The sequence below is a fragment of the Xiphophorus couchianus genome, chromosome 2 (assembly GCF_001444195.1).
Source record: "Xiphophorus couchianus chromosome 2, X_couchianus-1.0, whole genome shotgun sequence".
Classification (NCBI taxonomy): Eukaryota; Metazoa; Chordata; class Actinopteri; order Cyprinodontiformes; family Poeciliidae; genus Xiphophorus; species Xiphophorus couchianus.
Genome location: NC_040229.1, coordinates 4,523,511 through 4,544,509, shown reverse-complemented (window position 1 = coordinate 4,544,509; position 20,999 = coordinate 4,523,511). Strand labels below are relative to the sequence as shown.

The following is a 20,999-nucleotide window of genomic DNA, read 5'->3' as shown; positions in this document are numbered from 1 at the left end:
AGCTCCAGTCCAAACTACATGTTGACCTCTGAGCTAGCTCAACATTTAGGTTGCAAAGTGTGACCTTCCCCGACCTGTTGCCGACCCCGTTGTAGACCCACTGCGTGGCCCCCAGTCCGATGTAGGAGGACGCCCAGTGGTAGAGGCAGGCGTTGCAGTGAAGACAGTAGAGAAGATAAGTTGTGGTTCGGATCACCCTGAAACACAGAACCGCCTTCCATTTTACTAACGCACTCATCAAACTGCATCTCCCAGCATGCATTGTCCCAGACGTAGTGACTGTGTTTGTGAGGAGTTTTCTGCTGCCTTGATGAGAGACAGAGATATTTATGGGTGTTGCCCCGATTCATGTGAAGAGACCCTAACTTTATCAATAATAAATCATTATTATTAAGTAGATGAACCAAATTTTGATGCCAGTTTTGCTTCACAGCAGCGAGATGCATCTAATGAGCTGGTACTTTGTTCTGTCTGAGAGCGTTTCCCAGAGGCTGACCTGTAGATGTAGGCTTTGGTCAGGATGGCCTCCAGTCGCTCATTAAACTCAAAGAACGAGTTGATCTGCAGAGGAGCCGACAGACAACAGAAACCTCTCAGCTTCCTTTCTAATGTTTAGAGAAGAGGAGAATCTCCGCGTCTTTTCAGTTCAGCAGCTGACCTTCAGCAGGCGAGGTAACCGCAGCAGAGGGTTGATGCCCGTCTTAAAGTACAGCAGCTCCAAAGGAAGGAGGCTGGCCACGTCGAACTGCAAAACAAATCAGGAGTCAGGAAGCATTCACGGAAAAATCCACGGAATATTTCCCTTCTAGTCCTGATCCGTTTACCTTGAAGCGTTTGGTTTTCATGTAATTCTTTCTCATTTCCTTCTTGTCACACTGTCATAAGAAAACAAAATGAGGAATCAGAGAAATGAGACATTGCTCGTTATGGAACTGCACAGTAATCACATAATCTCTGATTATTTTCAAATTATTCCCAGATTATCTCAGATTATTCTGAGGTTGCCTCACCACGATGTCTCCTCCACGGATGAACTGCAGGCGCGGCTGAAACACGGCGATGTCCAGGATGTAGATGAGGTCGCAGGCGTAGTCAGCCAGCAGCCAGTAGGGGGCGTTTTGGGGCGTCTGGTAGGGGAACGCCCAGCGGACGGGGATCAGCCACACGTTCCAGTTCCAGGCCGCAGAAACCAGGAACATCCACAGAACGTACAGGATGTCTGGGGACAGATTACAGAGGCACACAATGAAGAGGAGGAGAAGCAGGCGGTGGCAGCAGGTACTGCGGGATTCTCACTGGTGAAAGGGTCGATGCTGGCGGGGAATCGGATCGGCCAGCAGGCCCGGATCCACCGAGTCTCCTTTCCTCCAGGCGCCTCCGACCCGCTTCCTGCCCCGCCGACACACTGACCTTCTGACCTGCCTTCCTCCTCCTCTTCCTCATCCTGGGGGGCGGCTGGAGGCTGAGGGGGAGCTGAGGAAGAAACAACAGAGAAACACGATCAGACAGAGAAACGGAACCAACCAGAACTGACTGGAACCGACTGGACCCGACCAGAACCAACCCGACCGGAACTGGGTTCTATTGGTAGGTATATGGCAGTCAGTGGAGGTTCTGGTTCTGGTTCGGTGTGGACCAGAACTTCCCTGCAGTCTGATATGAGATGCTGCTGCTGACCTTTGACCTCTGTGCCTGATCATCATCAGAATGCCCGGCGGCATGGCGAGCATTGGGGGGCATTTTACCTCAGAGTGGCCAGATTTATGTTATTCTTGTATTGATTTGATACAGTAGGAGCTTCCGCACTTCCATATCTGTGACTTCTGTCACTTTTTTCAGCAGTTAAAACTTTTTAATCGTTGTTAACATGTCATAACGCCTTTAAACGCAACATGAGCGCTAAGATGCTAGCGCTGAGTTTACAGACGAAGACCTGCTGCTGTGCAGAACTGCACAGGTGTGTTAGAATCAGGGAAGCAAACCCGTAAAACGCAAAGAACTTTGCACACTTTCCCCCCAAACTAACCGACTGAGTTGAGTTAAGCTGTTGGATGCAAGTAATGTTAGCTAAAAGATGACTAGCTAATACCAGTATAGGACCTTAAGCTAGTTAACTAGTAGCCTGTAGGCTACTGATGGTGTTGTTTATGTTCAAAAGTGGGTAGTACTTGTTGCATTCAGTTGAGTAACTTTTTTGGAAAAAATGGTATTTATAAGAGTAGTTTTACTGCGCTGTACCTTTTTCTTTTACTCGACTAATATTGCTACGTAGATTAATTCCCCCCCCAGAATAAGCTGGTGCCATCCCTGTTAAATTCGTCTGGAGCCGGCTGACCAGAAGGACCAAATAAGGGCGGAGCGTCCTGCTGCACGCTCCCCCGCCCTAGGGGAACACCTTCACTGCTCATCTGTCTGCCCCCCCCCCATCCTCATCTACCCCACTGGATTTGGACTTCTTGACTTTTGACCCCAGGAAACCCAGGGGTCAAAAGCTCAGGGTCAGAAATCTGGACCCACCGACCCGACCCGATCTGATCCGATCCGACCCGGCAAGCTGAGAAAAGCTGATCTCCAACAAACACGAACCTGTTCTGAATCTACTGCTCAGTTCAGCTGGGCCTGAAATGCTGCAGCAGAGGAACCTGCAGACTTTCCAGGACTTTCCAGGACTTTCCAGATGTCTGAACGTCTGGTGTGTGTGGGTGTGTGTGTGTGGAGGAAGACTCACCGGTGATGACGCTCTCTTCGTCGGAGCTGTCTGGGTCGATCAGCATCTCTTTGGCTTTCTCCGTTCTCTCTTTGAACATCCTGACCAGTTCCTGGAGTCGCTCACTGACCACAGCACTGGTCTGACTGGTCTGACTGGTCTGACTGGCAGCGGACGCTGGGCGCTCCCTCAGCCTGGAGGACAAGAGGAAAACCAGCACGGGATGGAGGGATAGATGGATAGATGGATGAAGGAATGGCCTGTGACTCTCGCCCAGCCTTGCGCGGCGTAAGCTCCGGTTGTTCCCAGCAGAGCAACACCAAGCTCGCTGCTCCTTGTTGCTGTGACTGTATTTAGGAATAATTCCTGAATTCCTGATCCCGGTTTTATTCAGAATTCTGCAGAACTAAATTCATCCTCATTTCCCGGCAGAAACTCACCACCAGCTAGCCTGTTCGCTGCACAGGCTAGCTGGTGGCGCGAAGCTAACCTTGTCCAGTAGGAGGTTGTTTCTAGGCAGAGATAAAACATCTAGAAATAACTTAGGTGTTATGTTTATTATGCAATAGTTTATTAGTTTAATCATTCTTTCTTCTTTTTCTCACTGACTTAACAAGTGTGTTGAATAAAGTATTTAACTGAATTCTTGTGGTTAATAAATAAAATGCTTTTATTCCAAACACATGTAGCATCTAGCTCACATGTGTAAAAAAGAGGATAATTTAATGTTAACTTTGGACAAAACGTTTGGCTCTTTCCTCCTTAATCTTCCCGGATCCTCAGCGGGCGGCGGCGTGCGCTAAAGTGAAACCACAACACTGCGTGTTGACGTCACAGATCACAGAGTTTAATCTCATACAAAGCTATCAACAACAAAGCTGCAGAGGAACAGAGATATGCATTTTTCTCATAAAAATAAAGACAGACAAAGGGGAAGACAGACAAACACAAAAAGCAAAGACGAACAAAATAGCAAAGACGTCTTTGGAGAGAGCCGATGTAAAAAGGCAAAATGGTGGCCGCTCTCTGCATTTTCTCTCCTGACACGAAATCTTATAGTAAAGAGGTGTTTCTCTATTTAATTTATGCACTCAAGGCGTTCCTCCTGTTGACCAACTGGAAACTCCCATAAGCACTCAGAGAAACTTGGAAACTCCCCCTGATCTACACAAAGATCAAAGGACCATCTGCCTTCTACTGAGACAAAAGAGCAGATCGCTGGCCCTGACCCCCCGTGGCTCCCTCGGTCATTCTGAGTACAGAACGACCTGAGATACAATCTCACAGATACCTGTGAAATCTAAAGTCTCTCTGCATTGCCGGGAATGCTAATTTTATGGCCTCCTATGGCCCGGCCTCACAGTGGGGAGACTCCATTGAGTGATCTGCATTTTGGCCCCGGTTTGTCTGAATGCCTGCTCCTCTGCTCAATCCCAAATGCTCAACAGAAAACTGTTCCAAATAAGAGTGTTGAATATACCTTTTACACATGTCGTAAGATTAACTGTATTAAGCACTAAAAATAATCATTTTTCCTCAACACATGTTAAACTCAAGGCCCAGGGGCCAAATCTGGCCCACCGTAGCTTTTTATGTGGCCCTTTAGACTCTAAGTTACATCAATAAATCCCTCCAGTTTTTCACGAATCTGCAAAATCAACAGACCCCACATTTTTTTTCTGATTTTACTGCAGATTTGTCTCAATTGACCAGAAACTTTGGGCGATTAAAGAAATGTCACATTTAACATTATATAACTTAACACTGCAAAAATAATCACAAAATCCTGGATGGACTGATCAGTATGAAAATATGTTTAATATCATTTCATTTTAAGAGAAAAACAGATGTTTATTGATATTTTAACAGTCTAACGGGTTTTATCAATAGATTCTGGCACAAGCGTCCCTTTAAGGACATTCAGATTTTTAATGTGGCCCAAAATGAAAATGAGTTGATGCTCCTGATCCGGCTGAGGCCTTCATTTTCATAAACCCTAAACCTAGCAGGCTGAGAAACAATAACTCAGACTCAACTGTCAGATATTGATTATCAGGTGGAGCCCAGTCATTTAAAATGACTAGTTTTATTGATAACTGCTCTCAGCAATTATTTCTAGCTATTCATAGCCAAACCTCTGCTGCATGATGGATGTGCAGGCGGTTGGATGTGTGGTTGGATGAACCGGCGGTTGAATGCTCTTACATGCCGTTGGCGCTGGGCAGACTGGACTCACTGGGCCAGGCTCGGACCGGTATGCTGACTTCTTCATCATCATCTTCGCTCTGGACCTGCAGGTTTCTGCTGGTGACGTTCAGGATAAAACAGGTGAGTCCTGATCCTCACCTCACGGCTCAGGTAAGTGTGTGGAACAGCCCTAGATTAGCCTGTTGCTATTGGCAACGTAATTACATTGATATTAAGGAAGGAAAATTCCTCCTAAATAAAGTGCTGATGTAACCCTGCTGTATTTGTACTGTGTTATTTTGCTTTTCTGTATTTTTTTACTTTATGGGTAGTGTCCCTTTAAGAGAACGGAACGACATTACTTTACGGCAGCATTCCGACTGCAGTTGCTAGGGGAATTCCCGGGCTTTAGAGTTCAGAGCTGCTGCAGAGCAGAGACATGCTAGTCTCAGCCTGGCTTCTACATATCGCCTAACTTTGATGCCCATATGATGTTTCCCTGCATAGTTGTGAGAGGAACTTTGGGCCTCCGTGGCTGCAGAGGAGGAAGGAGAGGCTGCTGAATATTTCGTGTTTGTGGACACCGGCTGCCATCATCATTCTGGGTCCCTATCCCAGTCAAGACAACCTTTTTCATTTGTATGCACCAGACACACACATACAAATATAGAGCTCTATATGAACTTTTGTTTTTTTTGCTGGCCAGCTTCTTTGTTTTTTCTCTCTCTACCAAGGACCCTGTTACAGTGAATGTTGTTCACTCTAAGATTTGAGTTGAGATGAAGTTGGATGTATTTCAGTCCAGAAATTTGTAATAAACAAAACTGGTTGATAGTAAACTGCTATCTGAACCCGACTAAATTCTATTCTTTGGTTACACTGACAGCTCTAGTGTGATGCTTCCATCAAAACAGAACATGGGTCAAGTTTCAGCAGAACCAGAACATCTGGATTAGAGCCGGGACTTTAACACATTACATTAGATTAATTAGGTTAAAGATTTCAGCACAATTAATCGCGTCTTTTACAGAAGTCCTGACTAAACTTTTGTATTGTGTTTCTAGTACGCCAATAAATCTGAAGCACAGCTACATCCGCTAACAGCTAACAGGAGCCGCTGCTATCGACCCACTGGCTTCATTTCTGCTGCAGAAGAATCTGGTGCTGGAAAAGACTGCTGTACTGTTCAAGTTGTGCTAAAAGGAGTTAGCCTATCAGAAGCTAAGCTAGCCTAAAATAGCATCTCAATGCTAAACATGTAGCAGCTAACGCTAATGTTAGCTTCCACAGTCCAGATTCGTAAAGAAGATCCACAATCATCTGGAAAGATGAACTTTGGTCCAATCTGATGAAGATTAAAAATTATAAATAATCTGCTGCTGAGCTCAGATTGACATTTATTCAATAATTTAGCAGCAAAAAGTGTTTTTAAATTGAAAAAGCTGCTTGTTTCGTTTGCCTTTGATGAAAATGTGATTAGCTGGGCGTGCCGTGGTGGCGTAGCGGTCAGCGCAACCCACATTTGGAGGCCTCAAGTCCTCGACACGGCAGTCGTGGGTTCGACTCCCGGACCCAGCGACGTTTACTGCATGTCTTCCCTCCTCTCCTTCCCCCTTTCCTGTCAGCCTACTTTGTAAAAAGGGACTCTAGAGCCCACAAAAGACCCCCTGGAGGGGTAAAAAAAAAATGTGATTAGCCTCAGCGTTAATCTGGACCATCAACAGATTAAATCTGCCTCCTTCCGTCAACGTCTTAGAGCAAACCCTGCATAGCGAAAGGCCAAAGGTCGCTGCATGCTCCAACACTGACAAGGTCCTGGAGGACATACAGACCACTGGCAACAATACAATGCTATCTCACTAGGAGTTTCTGCCCTCTGTGAATTAATTGAGTTTAAAGGATTTATTTTCTAAAAACCTTGAGTGAGAACAGAATCCCAACCAGGATGAATTAACTAAATTAATTCACAACTTAATTCAAATACAAACAGCACAGGAAGTGGCTGTTGGGCTTACGTCTTGGTCCAGACGGTCGGGCGTTTCCTCCCACCGCTGTGGACGAACAAGGGTCAAAGGTCAGAGGTCAGAGTGGATCAGAGGTCGAGTAAGGGCAGAAAACATGGAGTTAACACTCAGAGCCATGCACCAAGCAGATCATGCATCAGACACAGAGAGGATGCACAGCGTGCCATGCAGGTTTTATTAATGATGATGAAGATGAGCTTACAGGAGGAAGAAGCAGAAAGCCGTACAGAGAAGTTGCCGCAGCAACAAGCATCAGTTCTGCATCAACTCGGCCCAACGCTGCTTGTGCGCATCGTTTCGTCCAGATTAGATCAGATGAAATCAAAACGTTTGGATTGTTTCTGCAGAACAAAACCGCAGAGCCAGAAGACGGACAGCAGGGGGCAGTGCAGGAGGCAACAGCATGAAACGTCTCTGTCCAAAATCACACATTTTATTTTTATCAGAGAATCCTTTAGAGGTGGTTTTCTGGAATAAACTCATCGCCTTTTGGATCAAAACGTTTCACTTCCATTCACCGATTCTGTGAATTTATGCAACGTTGATGGAAATCTAACAGCTGACAGAGTGAGCTCCCATGCAGCTTCCTTACTCTTTATCTCCTCTACTGTGAGCGCAAGCATGCGAGGAGAGAAAGAACACAATGTTTCAGTGAAGATCCAGATTCAGCTTCAGATCGTTTTATCAGCACAGCTGCATAGAAAACAGATGAAACTGATCAGAAAAACTGATCCAAAGTCCTCCGTTAAACTCCAGAAGAGGAAGAGCGGCTTTCTTTCAAATCTAGAACTGAACGAGTCAAACCCGGGGAAATCCGTCTGCAGGCGCCTCACCTCTGGCGGCCTCCTGCCGGGGCCACGGGGACCGTCAGGGTGCTGAGCTTTGGGTCCAGGGCCAGGCTGCTGCTCTCATCACCTCCTCCTCCTGCACCTCCTGCTGCTCCTCCTCCTCCTCTTCCTCCTCCTGCTGCTCCTCCCTCCTGGTCGACATCCTCCACGCTCACCGCGGGCCGGAGGCTGAGGCTCGGCTCTGTTGGACCACAGAGACGTTCAGGTGAAACTGAAATATTGTTGGAAAATAACAAATTTATTTCTGTCTGCTGATATAAAGTTTCACTTTTTAGTCTGAATGAATGAATGAATGAATGAATGAATGAATGAATGAATGAATGAATGAATGAATGAATGAATGAACGAACTTTGTAACGAGGGATCTCACTCAGGTGCTCCTGCTTCATGTCTTCCTGATGAACACATGAAGGATTTGTGCAGCTGCAGCTCAGAGACCCGGTTCTGCCGGGTCATCCAGGCTGAGCCGACCAACATGGTTCTGGTTCCATACAGAGAGTTGGCACCTGACCCAGACCCGGTTCTGGTCGGGTTTTTAACAAACCCAAACAAACAAACATTTCAGACTGAAAATATATTCCTAGGCTCATCTAATCCAGGCGGCATCAAAACGAAGCTTATTTGAAGTTTTCAGTTAAAATGTGATGCACCGACTGCAGGAAGCGTTTTAATCCCGTTAATAATCCCGTTAATCCTGAACTGACCTGAAGCTGCTTTAGTTTATTATGAAGGCCAAACTTCTGCTGCGTCTCTACAGAACGACTAAAAAGAAATAATATCTGTAACCTTTTTCGAAAAATGTCTCTGCTTCGTTTTTCTACTTCAGGGTGTCCAAACTGTGGGCCGAGGGCCATTGGTGTACCATGAAATGATTTTGTTTGTCCAACAAAATAGAGAATAAATGATGACATAAAAATAGTTTTTCTTTTTAATAAGGCAGCAGCCCTGTTTATGTTTTGGATCTTTAATGATATTCAGATTAATTTGAAGGATTTTTCGACCTGCCAATAGTTTAAATTTGCCGGTTTGGACATCCTGCTGTAGTTTCTGACATTTTGAAAGGTTTTCAGTTGATTTGCTGCTTTGTTCCTCAGTTTGTTTCAGCAGGAGCCGGGCCGGCCTCCAACCCTAACCTGCTGCAGTTACACCTGGACCCCTGAGGCGGCTTCACCTGCAGGACCGTCTGAGTCTTCCTCGATGAAGAAGGCGGGGTTAGCGAGGCCGGAGATCGGGCGCGGTGGGCTGGCGATGGGCAGCAGGCGGGGGTAGGACGGCACGTTGGGCAGGGTGGGGGGGGAGGGACAGGGGGAGGTCGGCTGAGGATGAGGAGGGGGAACCGGGGGGTGCCGCAGGAAGTGGGTGAGTTCTAAGTCCGGCTGCTTCCTGTTCTGGTTCCGGTTCTTAGGCATCTTGTGGCATGAGGCTGTTGAGGCGGTTCCAGATGTTCAGGAAGCTCTGCTGGGTTCTGCTGGGCAGCTGGGTCAGCTTCTCCGGGATGGAGGACAGGCTGTGGGCCAGGCCGGAGAGGCCGGGGCCCACTGGGGCCTCCGGGTCCCCTGCGGCCCCGCCGGGCAACAGCTGGGTGAGGCTCTGGGCGACGCTCCGCGGGACCCGGGTCAGCCGGATCTGGGAGAACTCGTGGCGCAGCTCCGGGGACAGAGAGGGCAGCGGGGGCAGGTAGCTGGTGAGGTCAGAGAGCCGGGTGGGGGGGCGGGGCATGTGGGGCAGCTGGGGGGGGGAGATGCCGTTCTCCTTGAAGAACGCGTTGATGTTGCCAAAGCACTCAGAGGTCGGCGGGAAACGCATCAGACAGTTCTTAAACGCATCACAGCTGACTGGCGCTGCAGGGAGACAGGAAGAGCCAATCAGAGCACAGAGAGACAGGAAGAGCCAATCAGAGCAGAGCATTGGGTTCTGGTTCTGGTTCTACTCTTGATCTTCTATGTACCAAAATGCTGTTTACCTCCACAACCGTCTCCAGAAGCATCTTCATCCTGCAGGAAGCAGGACGATCCAGCAGGAAGTGGAAATAATAAATAAAACATCAGAGCAGTTCTAGATTAGACATCATTTGGAATCAAACCAGGAACGATCCCAGTTAGCCAGGAACGATCCCAGTTAGCCAGGAACGATCCCAGTTAGCCAGGAACGATCCCAGTTAACCAGGAGCGATCCCAGTTAGATGAGCTAAACCATGGAGAGAAAATCTCGTTACCTTTTCTGTGTTAGGAGTCGGAGCGTCGTTTGCTTTCTGCGGCTGCTCCGTCACAGCTGCTGCACACACTTCCTGCTTCTCTGGTTCTGGTTCTGGTTCTGGTTCCTCCTGCTGCTCTTCAGCTGCGTCTCTACCTGCTACCTGGACTGCCGGTTCCTCGGCTTTCTGCTCGTCGTTCAGCCCGGACCCATCCTTTCTGCAGAACAGAACCGCAGACTGAGGTTTCAGTGAACAGCTGGACATACTGTAACACAGGGGGGTCCAAAGTGCGGCCCGGGGCCCCTTGTGGTCCCTGGACTGATTTTTTTGAGTCCCCAACTGCAGTTCAAGAATGATGCAGAAATCTGGTTGATGCAGACTTTTTATTTTTAATCAGGTTAAAACTATTACACAGAATTTTGTTGTAACTGAAAATATTAAAAACATTATTTATGTTTTTATAACCAAGATTTCATAATAAGAAGAACTTTGTCTATCCAGAGGTTTTTACTGAAAAGTCAACTTTGCTTTTATTTAATTTATGAAACTTGGATAAAGTGTTTTGAACAAAACGAATCCAAATCCTGTTTTTATAGTTGACAATATAAAAGTTTAATCGAATCCAAAACAATTTGAAAACTAGAAGCTTTTCTCTTAAAATAGCAGATGTCCAACTTTAAAGCTGCAGGATGTAACTTTTTTGAGAAATATTTTTTTCCATATTTCTTGAAACTGTCTCCATGTTGAGACAGATAATCTCTGCCTTCTCTCAGCGCTAGCTAGAAACAACCAATCAGAGCTGGGAGGCGGGTCTAAGCGCTGTCAATCACCCTGTCTTCCCACATGCCTCCCCTCCTTCCCACAGCTCTTCCCATGAATGCTAAGGCTAATTAGCATGACCAAAAGTCACAGTAGATAAATGGCTTTCCTGTAACGGTAAGCTTTTTTCTGTCATTAACACTTTGAGCAGCAAGTACATGAGAATGATTGACAGCAATAAGCCCCGCCTCCTGCATCTGAATGGTTCATTTCTCCAGGCAGCAGCTCAGGGAGGAGATCGATCGGTTCAGATCATCTGTCTCGTAACAAACGGTTTGAAATAATATGTAAAAGACATTTTTTTATCAAAGTTACAAACTGCAGTTTTACAGATTTTTAATGTTCCAACGTCTGAACCGAGAATCCAGAACAGTTTCTGAGTCCAAACTCACCTCCACCACTTCAAATAATATTCACATTATTATTGACTTATTGACTCTAACTTGTCGGTTTTATTGAATTCATAACTTTATGAATTCAATTATTATTGAATTCATAATTATTCAGCTATTATTGTTACCTGGTCTTTGATGTGAACTCAAGTATTTGCAAGATCCAGGAAGTTCACTTCAAAATAATTCCTCGAATGTATCCAACAAACCCATTTATAAAAGAATGTAGGAATAAATTGGACCGATTTTTTGTAAAACAGATACAGAAACTATTTCACATCTTTTTCTGCTGTTTTGGGACTTAAAGGAAATACTTAATAAACAATATTGTGGCATTAAAATTAAGCTAAAATATTATAATCTTATTTTTGATTATTTGAAACTTTTTGATTCTATTTTATATTCAATCGATCATAAGGAAACTCAAAACATTTTCAGGACAAAAGCCATAAAGACTTTAGTTTAACTTAATGAAATATCTGACATGTTGACCTCGATGTTTTTCTTTCTTATTTCAGTTCTTATTCTCATCAGTCAGATTGTACTCATATTTTATTCTCTATCGTATTTAGTCGATAATGAAAACCACCGGTTCCGATGGCATCAGTCGGAACCGTTTAGGTTTGTTCCGGCTGGAAGAACCGCTCATTTCATCTCTGATTAGTTTCAGTTTTAGAGCCTGGAGGGAAATCATCGGTTCTCAGTACTCACTTCCTCCGACGGAGCTGTTAGTATTCCCGCCTCAAAATGTCCCCCAGCATCAGAACCACCAACTGGACCGGGGAGCGGGTCAGAACCTGCTCGGTTCGCTGTTGTTGACCAGACAGCAGCTGCAGGAGCGGCCGTTACCGGGGCAACCGAGGGGCGGGCGGGCGAGGGGGACGGTTGCTAGGGGAAGCTGTGGTTGCTATGGCGAGGTGTTATGACGCTGCTGAGGCAAACCTCGCGGGATTTCAAAATCTGCTGGGAGACCTCCTGAGAAATCTGCTTCAGAGCGGCGGCGTAATAATAATAATAATAATAATAATAATAATAATATTAATTCATCTGTCCTAGTATTTGGGTAAACTTTAAGATAAAAAATTATCACAAAGAAATGGGTTTTATTTTTAAATCATCTGTAAATGAGAAAACCTTGACCAACCACTAGCTAAATCAGTTAATTGCCGTTTGGAATAACAAAATATTCTTAAAAAGGCATTTAAAGTTGACATTAGATATTTATATAGACTGTAGAAAAAGTGTAAGTGTCTGACTTTAAGTTTGAATAAATGTTTCCAATTTTCTACCGACGTTTTACCAGAATAATGAGACAGAGGACGAACTAGCTTGATGAAATATAAGTTCAGAAGAAGATATCTCAGGATTCTATCCTGGCCGTCGCTTTTCTGTGCAATTCCACTCAAATAAAAATCTCAGTCTGGGCTTCCTTTCATTCACTTGGTTTCTCTCCGATAGCAGGCCAATCAGTGAACAGAAAGAGTTTTAGTTTTAGCAGCGGCGGAGCAAAACCGTTCAGTCTGTGTTGGCCACGCCCCTAAATATTGCATTAACGTTCGGTCAACTCTTCTCTCTTTGCAGTGGAGGACGGTTTACAGTGCAGCTAAGCATCGTAGCGTCGAGCCGCCGCATTACATAGTGACTGGGTAGAATGTAGAACCTCAGCTCGGTTCTCGCCTCCCAGCGGGAGCCCAGAGCTTCTGGATGCAGGAAACGCAGAACAAGCAGCTGCAGAGAGCAGAGAGCATGGAGACGTTTAATAAACCAGCTGGTACTCACTCTGCATCTGGCTGCAGCTTGATGACTTCTTCTGGTGCGGCTGGCAATCTGGCAGCAGAAAACAGTCAGTCAGGTTAAAACAGTCAGTAAGGATAAAACAGTCAGTCAGGTTAAAACAGTCAGTCAGGATAAAACAGTCAGTCAAGTTAAAACAGTCAGTCAGGATAAAACAGTCAGTCAGGATAAAACAGTCAGTCATGATAAAACAGTCAGTAAGGATAAAACAGTCAGTCAGGTTAAAACAGTCAGTCAGGATAAAACAGTCAGTCAAGTTAAAACAGTCAGTCAGGATAAAACAGTCAGTCAAGTTAAAACAGTCAGTCAAGTTAAAACAGTCAGTCAGGTTAAAACAGTCAGTAAGGATAAAACAGTCAGTCAGGTTAAAACAGTCAGTCAGGATAAAACAGTCAGTCAGGATAAAACAGTCAGTCAAGTTAAAACAGTCAGTCAAGTTAAAACAGTCAGTAAGGATAAAACAGTCAGTCAGGTTAAAACAGTCAGTCAGGATAAAACAGTCAGTCATGATAAAACAGTCAGTAAGGATAAAACAGTCAGTCAGGTTAAAACAGTCAGTCAGGATAAAACAGTCAGTCAAGTTAAAACAGTCAGTCAGGATAAAACAGTCAGTCAAGTTAAAACAGTCAGTCAAGTTAAAACAGTCAGTCAGGTTAAAACAGTCAGTAAGGATAAAACAGTCAGTCAGGTTAAAACAGTCAGTCAGGATAAAACAGTCAGTCATGATAAAACAGTCAGTAAGGATAAAACAGTCAGTCAAGTTAAAACAGTCAGTCAGGATAAAACAGTCAGTCAGGTTAAAACAGTCAGTCAGGATAAAACAGTCAGTCAAGTTAAAACAGTCAGTCAGGATAAAACAGTCAGTCAAGTTAAAACAGTCAGTCATGATAAAACAGTCAGTAAGGATAAAACAGTCAGTCAGGTTAAAACAGTCAGTCAAGTTAAAACAGTCAGTCAAGTTAAAACAGTCAGTCAGGATAAAACAGTCAGTCAAGTTAAAACAGTCAGTCAGGATAAAACAGTCAGTCAGGATAAAACAGTCAGTCAAGTTAAAACAGTCAGTCAGGATAAAACAGTCAGTCATGATAAAACAGTCAGTAAGGATAAAACAGTCAGTAAGGATAAAACAGTCAGTCAGGTTAAAACAGTCAGTCAGGATAAAACAGTCAGTCAGGATAAAACAGTCAGTCAAGTTAAAACAGTCAGTCAGGATAAAACAGTCAGTCAGGTTAAAACAGTCAGTAAGGATAAAACAGTCAGTCAGGTTAAAACAGTCAGTCAGGATAAAACAGTCAGTCATGATAAAACAGTCAGTAAGGATAAAACAGTCAGTCAAGTTAAAACAGTCAGTCAGGATAAAACAGTCAGTCAGGTTAAAACAGTCAGTCAGGATAAAACAGTCAGTCAAGTTAAAACAGTCAGTCAGGATAAAACAGTCAAGTTAAAACCGTCAGTCAGGATAAAACAGTCAGTCAAGTTAAAACAGTCAGTCAGGATAAAACAGTCAGTAAGGATAAAACAGTCAGTCAGGTTAAAACAGTCAGTCAGGTTAAAACAGTCAGTCAAGTTAAAACAGTCAGTCAGGATAAAACAGTCAGTCAAGTTAAAACAGTCAGTCAGGATAAAACAGTCAGTTAGGATAAAACAGTCAGTCAAGTTAAAACAGTCAGTCAGGATAAAACAGTCAGTCAGGATAAAACAGTCAGTCAGGTTAAAACAGTCAGTCAGGATAAAACAGTCAGTCAGGATAAAACAGTCAGTAAGGATAAAACAGTCAGTCAGGTTAAAACAGTCAGTCAAGTTAAAACAGTCAGTCAGGATAAAACAGTCAGTCAAGTTAAAACAGTCAGTCAGGATAAAACAGTCAGTCAAGTTAAAACAGTCAGTCAAGTTAAAACAGTCAGTCAGAATAAAACAGTCAGTCAGGTTAAAACAGTCAGTAAGGATAAAACAGTCAGTCAGGTTAAAACAGTCAGTCAGGTTAAAACAGTCAGTCAAGTTAAAACAGTCAGTCAGGTTCCTCATAATGTTGGTCCCAGATGAAATCCTGAAGACGTTCTCACTCGGCCTCCAGTTCCTCTGGTTCCTCCGGTTCCTCCAGCAGCTCCTGGCTCTCCAGGGAGAGTTTGATGGAGGTTCCCTCGCTGGCCATCTGCCTCACCGCCATCTCTGCCGTCTGCCGGGCCACCTCTTCGGCCAGGCGGGCCATCTCCATGCGCTCCAGCAGCAGGCTGCAGCAGATACACTGGGTTACAGGGATGCTGTGTGCTGCAGAGGAATCCTCCTGAACCAGCGCCGGCTCACCGTTCCTCCATGGAGGCCAGCGCCACGCCTTCAGCCTCCTTCTTAATGCTTTCGATGAACGGCGTCCAGCGGCCCGTCTGGGTCTCTGCGTCTTCCTGAGATGTTTTTGTCCCGCTGTCTGAAGCCGGGTCCTGCGGGGCCACTTGGGTGGCACATTTCCCCAGAGCCTGCGCAGAGCCGGACCTCCCCCTCTCCTGCTGGGCCGGGTCGCCCGCTGGACCCTGGGATCCTGCAGCTTTAGGGCGGTTCTGGCCCTCGTTGTCCGACTCCATGTCCTCCAGAACCATGTCGGGCTTCAGTTTGGAGGAAGCTGCAGCAGGAGGAGGAGTCAGAGGTCAACGTTAGGCTTTGTGTCTGGTTAGAAGCGTGTTACAGTGTTGATGCTTTAATCTCCTCCAGGCTGCAGAAACACAATCAAAAGGTTATTGGTTTTTAATTCACTAAGTTAATTAATGAAATATTACTTTTTGAAAACATTTCTGCCTTGCATTGTCAACTGGTTGAACACGTCAACATGTCAAATATGTCTGTGTGTGTGTGTGTTTGTCCTGTCAGTCTCTGTGTTGTCCTGCCGACCTGTCCAGGTGACCCTTTGACCTCTGGAGCAAGGCGACCCACAGGGATCAGAACCTGGTTTCTCAACTTTCACACTGAACTTCAACATCAGTCACCATTTTCTTGTTGTTTGTTTTATTCTCATTTGTTCGTCTTTTCCAGTTTTATTATTTTTCATTATTCTTTCATTTTTACTCAGGAGTTTAGCTGAATGTCATTAGCTTAGTGAGTTTGTTTTTCTGTTTGCGTTTGGACCGAAGCAGTAGAGATGCAAATAGAAGAACAAAAACATGCAAAAACTGAATTTTCTATAATACGTTGTAATTGAAGGCTGAATTGTTTTGTTGATAAATTCTTGCATGTTGGAGAAAAGTTGTCTAACTATGCATACAGAGTTATGCTGGTCAAGAACGTAAACAGTAACTGAGGCTGAACTATTTGGCTCTTAGTTCCTGATAATCTTTTTACTCATTTTGTTAATAAAAGTCATTTATAACCAGCCAGTGAATTTATGAACCGGATTTTTTCGTTCTGGTCCAACGTTACGGTGCTGGTGAGCCTGCTGCATCGTTTCTGGATCTTTCAAACCAGGACTGGTTCGGTCCACAGTTCAAAGGTCAAATCACTGAAATAATGGACCAATGCCTGTCTTCCTCTGCATTCATGTGTATTTAGTGGAACTGTATATAAAGGTGTGGAGAAACTTGTAAGTAATGTCTTTAGATGTTGGTATTTTAAAAAGTTCCTCATGAACTTTGTCATAAAAATCCTATATTGTAATTCTGACCATTTGAATCTCGATTAATTATTCCCACAGGGAATAATGTTTCTGGATGTTTCACAGTCATGTTTCTGGACTGTGGGAGGAAACCGGAGAACCGGACAAAACCCACCACGCACAGGGAGAACATGCAGACTCCGGGAATCGAACCCAGGACCTTCTTGATGCAAGGCAACAGAGTTACCAACTGCGCCAGTGTGCAGCCTATCCCACTTCATAAGACATTAACTCTTACATCTCTGAACGCAAATGATTCTCCGGGAATACGCCTTAAGGTTCAAACTTTAATGCATTTATCTAAAATAAATCAAGTACAAATACAGAGAAATGCATTCTGCTTCATCACACATCGTAGCTGCCGTTCAACAATTCAAGATGTGTCAAAGTTGACACATATTAACTAATATATGTGTTCAAGAAATCTACAATAATTTCAGAAAAACAGTAAATTACTAAATTTTTCTGTTGGACAGAAAATGTGCAAATTTAAAATACAAACAACTGCGAGCAAAAATAAATCTGATGCTAAACGTATTCCAGTTCCATCTTCAACTAGAAGACAGAAAGGAGAGTCAAACAGCTGCCTCAATAGTCTGGGCTGAGCAGCTCCCAATGAGGTCCCAGTGAGATCCCAGTGAAATTCCAGTGAGGTCCCAGTGAGGTCCCAGTGAGGTCCCAGTGAGCTCCCAGTGAGGTCCCAGTGAGATCCCAGTGAGATCCCAGTGAAATTCCAGTGAGGTCCCAGTGAGGTCCCAGAGAGGTCCCAGTGAGATCCCAGTGAAATTCCAGTGAGGTCCCAGTGAGGTCCCAGTGAGGTCGCAGTGAGATCCCAGTGAGGTCCCAGTGAGGTCCCAGTGAGATTCCAGTGAGATCCCAGTGAGATCCCAGTGAGGTCCCAGTGAGGTCCCAGTGAGCTCCCAGTGAGGTCCCAGTGAGATCCCAGTGAGATCCCAGTGAGATTCCAGTGAGATCCCAATGAGGTCCCAGTGAGGTCCCAGTGAGATTCCAGTGAGATCCCAGTGAGATCCCAGTGAGGTCCCAGTGAGATCCCAGTGAGATCCCAGTGAGCTCCCAGTGAGATCCCAGTGAGATCCCAGTGAGGTCCCAGTGAGATCCCAGTGAGCTCCCAGTGAGCGCAGCGCCCTGCCAGCATGTGAGCTGGTTTTATGTGCTGGTCGGAGCGTCCCAGCCGTCTCCTCCTGCTGTTCAAGGGGCTCGCAGCGCCTTCCCCCCTGAAACAGAAGGAGAAGAGGGACTGAGTTAGGCTCCGGCCGTCCGACCAAAACAGCGCCTTTAAAACTCAAGAAGAAGAACAGGAAGAACCAGACAGGAAGTGGACCTTTACAAACCCCACATGGAAAACCAAGTCACTCGGCCCGCTAACACTGAGGAAACGCCTGGCTTCAGTCCGTCCACAATTTCCTAAACTATTGACCGCCTGTTTCCTAAACTACTGACCGCCTGTTTCCTAAACTACTGACCGCCTGTTTCCTAAACTACTGACCACCTGTTTCCTAAACTACTGACCGCCTGTTTCCGAATATACTGACCGCCTGTTTCCTAAACTACTGGCCGCCTGTTTCTGAATATACTGACCGCCTGTTTCCTAAACTACTGACCGCCTGTTTCTGAATATACTGACCGCCTGTTTCCTAAACTACTGACCGCCTGTTTCTGAATATACTGACCGCCTGTTTCCTAAACTACTGACCGCCTGTTTCCGAATATACTGACCGCCTGTTTCCTAAACTACGGACCGCCTGTTTCTGAATATACTGACCGCCTGTTTCTGAATATACTGACCGCCTGTTTCCTAAACTACTGACCGCCTGTTTCCGAATATACTGACCGCCTGTTTCCTAAACTACTGACTGTCTGTTTCCTAAACTACTGACTGCCTGTTTGCTAAACTATTGACTGTCTGTTTCCTAAACTATTGACTGTCTGTTTCCTAAACTACTGACCGCCTGTTTCCTAAACTATTGACTGTCTGTTTCCTAAACTACTGACTGCCTGTTTCCTAAACTACTGACTGCCTGTTTGCTAAACTATTGACTGTCTGTTTCCTAAACTACTGACCGCCTGTTTGCTAAACTATTGACTGTCTGTTTCCTAAACTACTGACCGCCTGTTTCCTAAACTATTGACTGTCTGTTTCCTAAACTACTGACCGCCTGTTTGCTAAACTATTGACTGTCTGTTTCCTAAACTATTGACTGTCTGTTTCCTAAACTACTGACTGCCTGTTTCCTAAACTACTGACCGCCTGTTTGCTAAACTATTGACTGTCTGTTTCCTAAACTACTGACCGCCTGTTTCCTAAACTATTGACTGTCTGTTTCCTAAACTACTGACTGCCTGTTTCCTAAACTACTGACCGCCTGTTTGCTAAACTATTGACTGTCTGTTTCCTAAACTACTGACTGCCTGTTTGCTAAACTACTGACTGCCTGTTTGCTAAACTACTGACTGTCTGTTTCCTAAACTACTGACTGCCTGTTTGCTAAACTACTGACTGCCTGTCTCCTAATCTACAGACTGACTGACTACAGCAGACCCAGTGGACCTGGACTCACCTTTCTGCAGCACTTCAGTCGCTCCCTGGCGCAGCGTTAGGAAAGAAACACAGAGTGAGTCTGAACGGTCTGAGTGAGGAAGGAAATGATGGTGATGATGATGATGAAGAACCTCAGCTTCGTCTTTGGGCGGCATTACGAGCTGCGGCATCTTCAGACCCAGGCCGGACACGAACCAGTCCACCACTCTGGAAGCAGACAGGATTAAGTCATGAAACGTTTCGATCGGCTGACTCCTCCTCCGCTGGACGCTTCGGGAGTCACTGAGTTCTCACTTCATGTTTCCGTTCTGACTTTACAAAGATGTTTACTCTAAGCTGTCACATGTTGTTCAGAAATATGTTCAGAAGTGAGACTTTCAGCTGCTTCCATTCACCGATGCTCTGTTTTCTGCAGCTGCTCTGTAAAATGAGACTACTGGCCAGATTATTAGCATAGCCAGGTTATGCTATACTAATAATCTGGTTACAGATTATTAGTATAGAAATAAGATTCACTGAACTAGAAATAAGATTGAGAAGTTTAAGACATAATATATTCTCTGTTTGGAGTAATATCAAAATAAAGTCTGGTGGGGGTGGGGGGCACCATCAGGTCACTCAGAATATTTCCCAGAAGTCTTTGGGATCTGAGGTGGGTTTTCTCTTCAGCGTTTGGTTTATTTGTTGCTTCAGAGCCAACAGATCAGACTCTGCAGCTGGGAAGCCATGTTGTTCCTGCACCGCTTCCCAGCGCGCTACAAGGTCAGTGCAGGTCAGCGAGGCCTTGTGTGTTTTTTTTGGGCGGGGTCACCAGGAGTTTACAGGAAGTTGAGTCGTTGCCGCGGTAAATAAACCCACCCAGCTCTGCTGTCGGTGTCCAGTGAAATCCCACTGAGAGACTCTGGCGGAGGCGACAGCACTGGAGGCAGAAACAGAGAACGTCGCATTAAAGGGCGGAAACCATGCGCAGCGCAGCGTCTGGAGCTGCTCTACCTTTGTCTAGAGAGGAGCGAGAGACTTTTGGTGGCGCTTCCACAGGTACGCCACCAGAGGGCAGAATCACTGGCTGAGGGACTATCTGCTTTATCCAGTTCACCACCCTGCAGGACAGAAGAAGATCTGTCACCTGCTGCTGCAGATAGAGGTCAGGGGTCAGGAGACCCACCGCTTCTGATCGGGTCAGCTCTGGACCCACCGGCTCGGCGGCATCAGGCCGGCCTGACCTTACCGGGACTAACAGAGCAGATCTCATTCTGAGCTCCAGCATGTCTCACTTTACATCATTTCAGATATAAATATAAATAAATAAAAAACTCGGCAGTCAGGAACCAGAAATCTGTTTAATTATCACAGGAAATTGATCAAAACCATGTAAAATGTTGAAGAATTTTACAAATTGGAGATTTTTATTTCTTTTACATTTGATGTTGAAATGTCGTAAAAGTATAAATATTCTTGATAAACACAACCACAAATGTGAAGTAAGACTTGGGGGCGGGGCCACTGGCCTGCTGTAGCTTGGTTTCCTGATGCCTTGGGCCGGCTCTGACTGTAGTGACCTGTACTCACTTTGGACGGAACTGAGGAGCCAAACTCTCCACTTCAGAAACTTCCTCCTCCGACACCACCTCCACCACGGGGATGTGAGGAAGCGGGTCATAATCTGGATTATAAAACATCCGATCATCTGGAAGAACGGCATCATTTCTGCTTGACTGAACAGGAAGAGGCGGGGTTTAGAAAGCCTACCTGGCATTGTCGCTGCCTCGAACACCTGGAACAACAACAAGCATTAAACATAAAGTTATTAAATTGTTTTGATTTATTTCAGCAAACT

At 45.2% G+C, this 20,999-nt stretch overlaps 1 protein-coding gene and 1 pseudogene across 2 annotated transcripts; both read right to left on the bottom strand.

The window, feature by feature from the left end:
• Window positions 1-20,999, bottom strand: part of LOC114152056 (cyclic nucleotide-gated cation channel beta-1-like) — a 35,007-nt pseudogene that overhangs the window by 9,622 nt on the left and 4,386 nt on the right.
• Window positions 4,581-9,314, bottom strand: LOC114137500 (class E basic helix-loop-helix protein 22-like). 2 transcript variants are annotated; one of them, XM_028006129.1, is made up of 5 exons: window positions 8,938-9,314; window positions 7,752-7,947; window positions 7,511-7,525; window positions 6,910-6,945; window positions 4,581-5,011 (listed from the first exon to the last, which is right to left on the bottom strand). In XM_028006129.1, exons 1-5 carry the CDS (start codon window positions 9,173-9,175, stop codon window positions 4,909-4,911), a joined length of 588 nt encoding a protein of 195 aa, XP_027861930.1. In that variant the 5' UTR covers window positions 9,176-9,314; the 3' UTR covers window positions 4,581-4,908. The 2 variants fall into 2 exon arrangements, with proteins under 2 accessions (XP_027861930.1, XP_027861939.1); XM_028006138.1 differs by having other exon boundaries at window positions 4,581-5,008.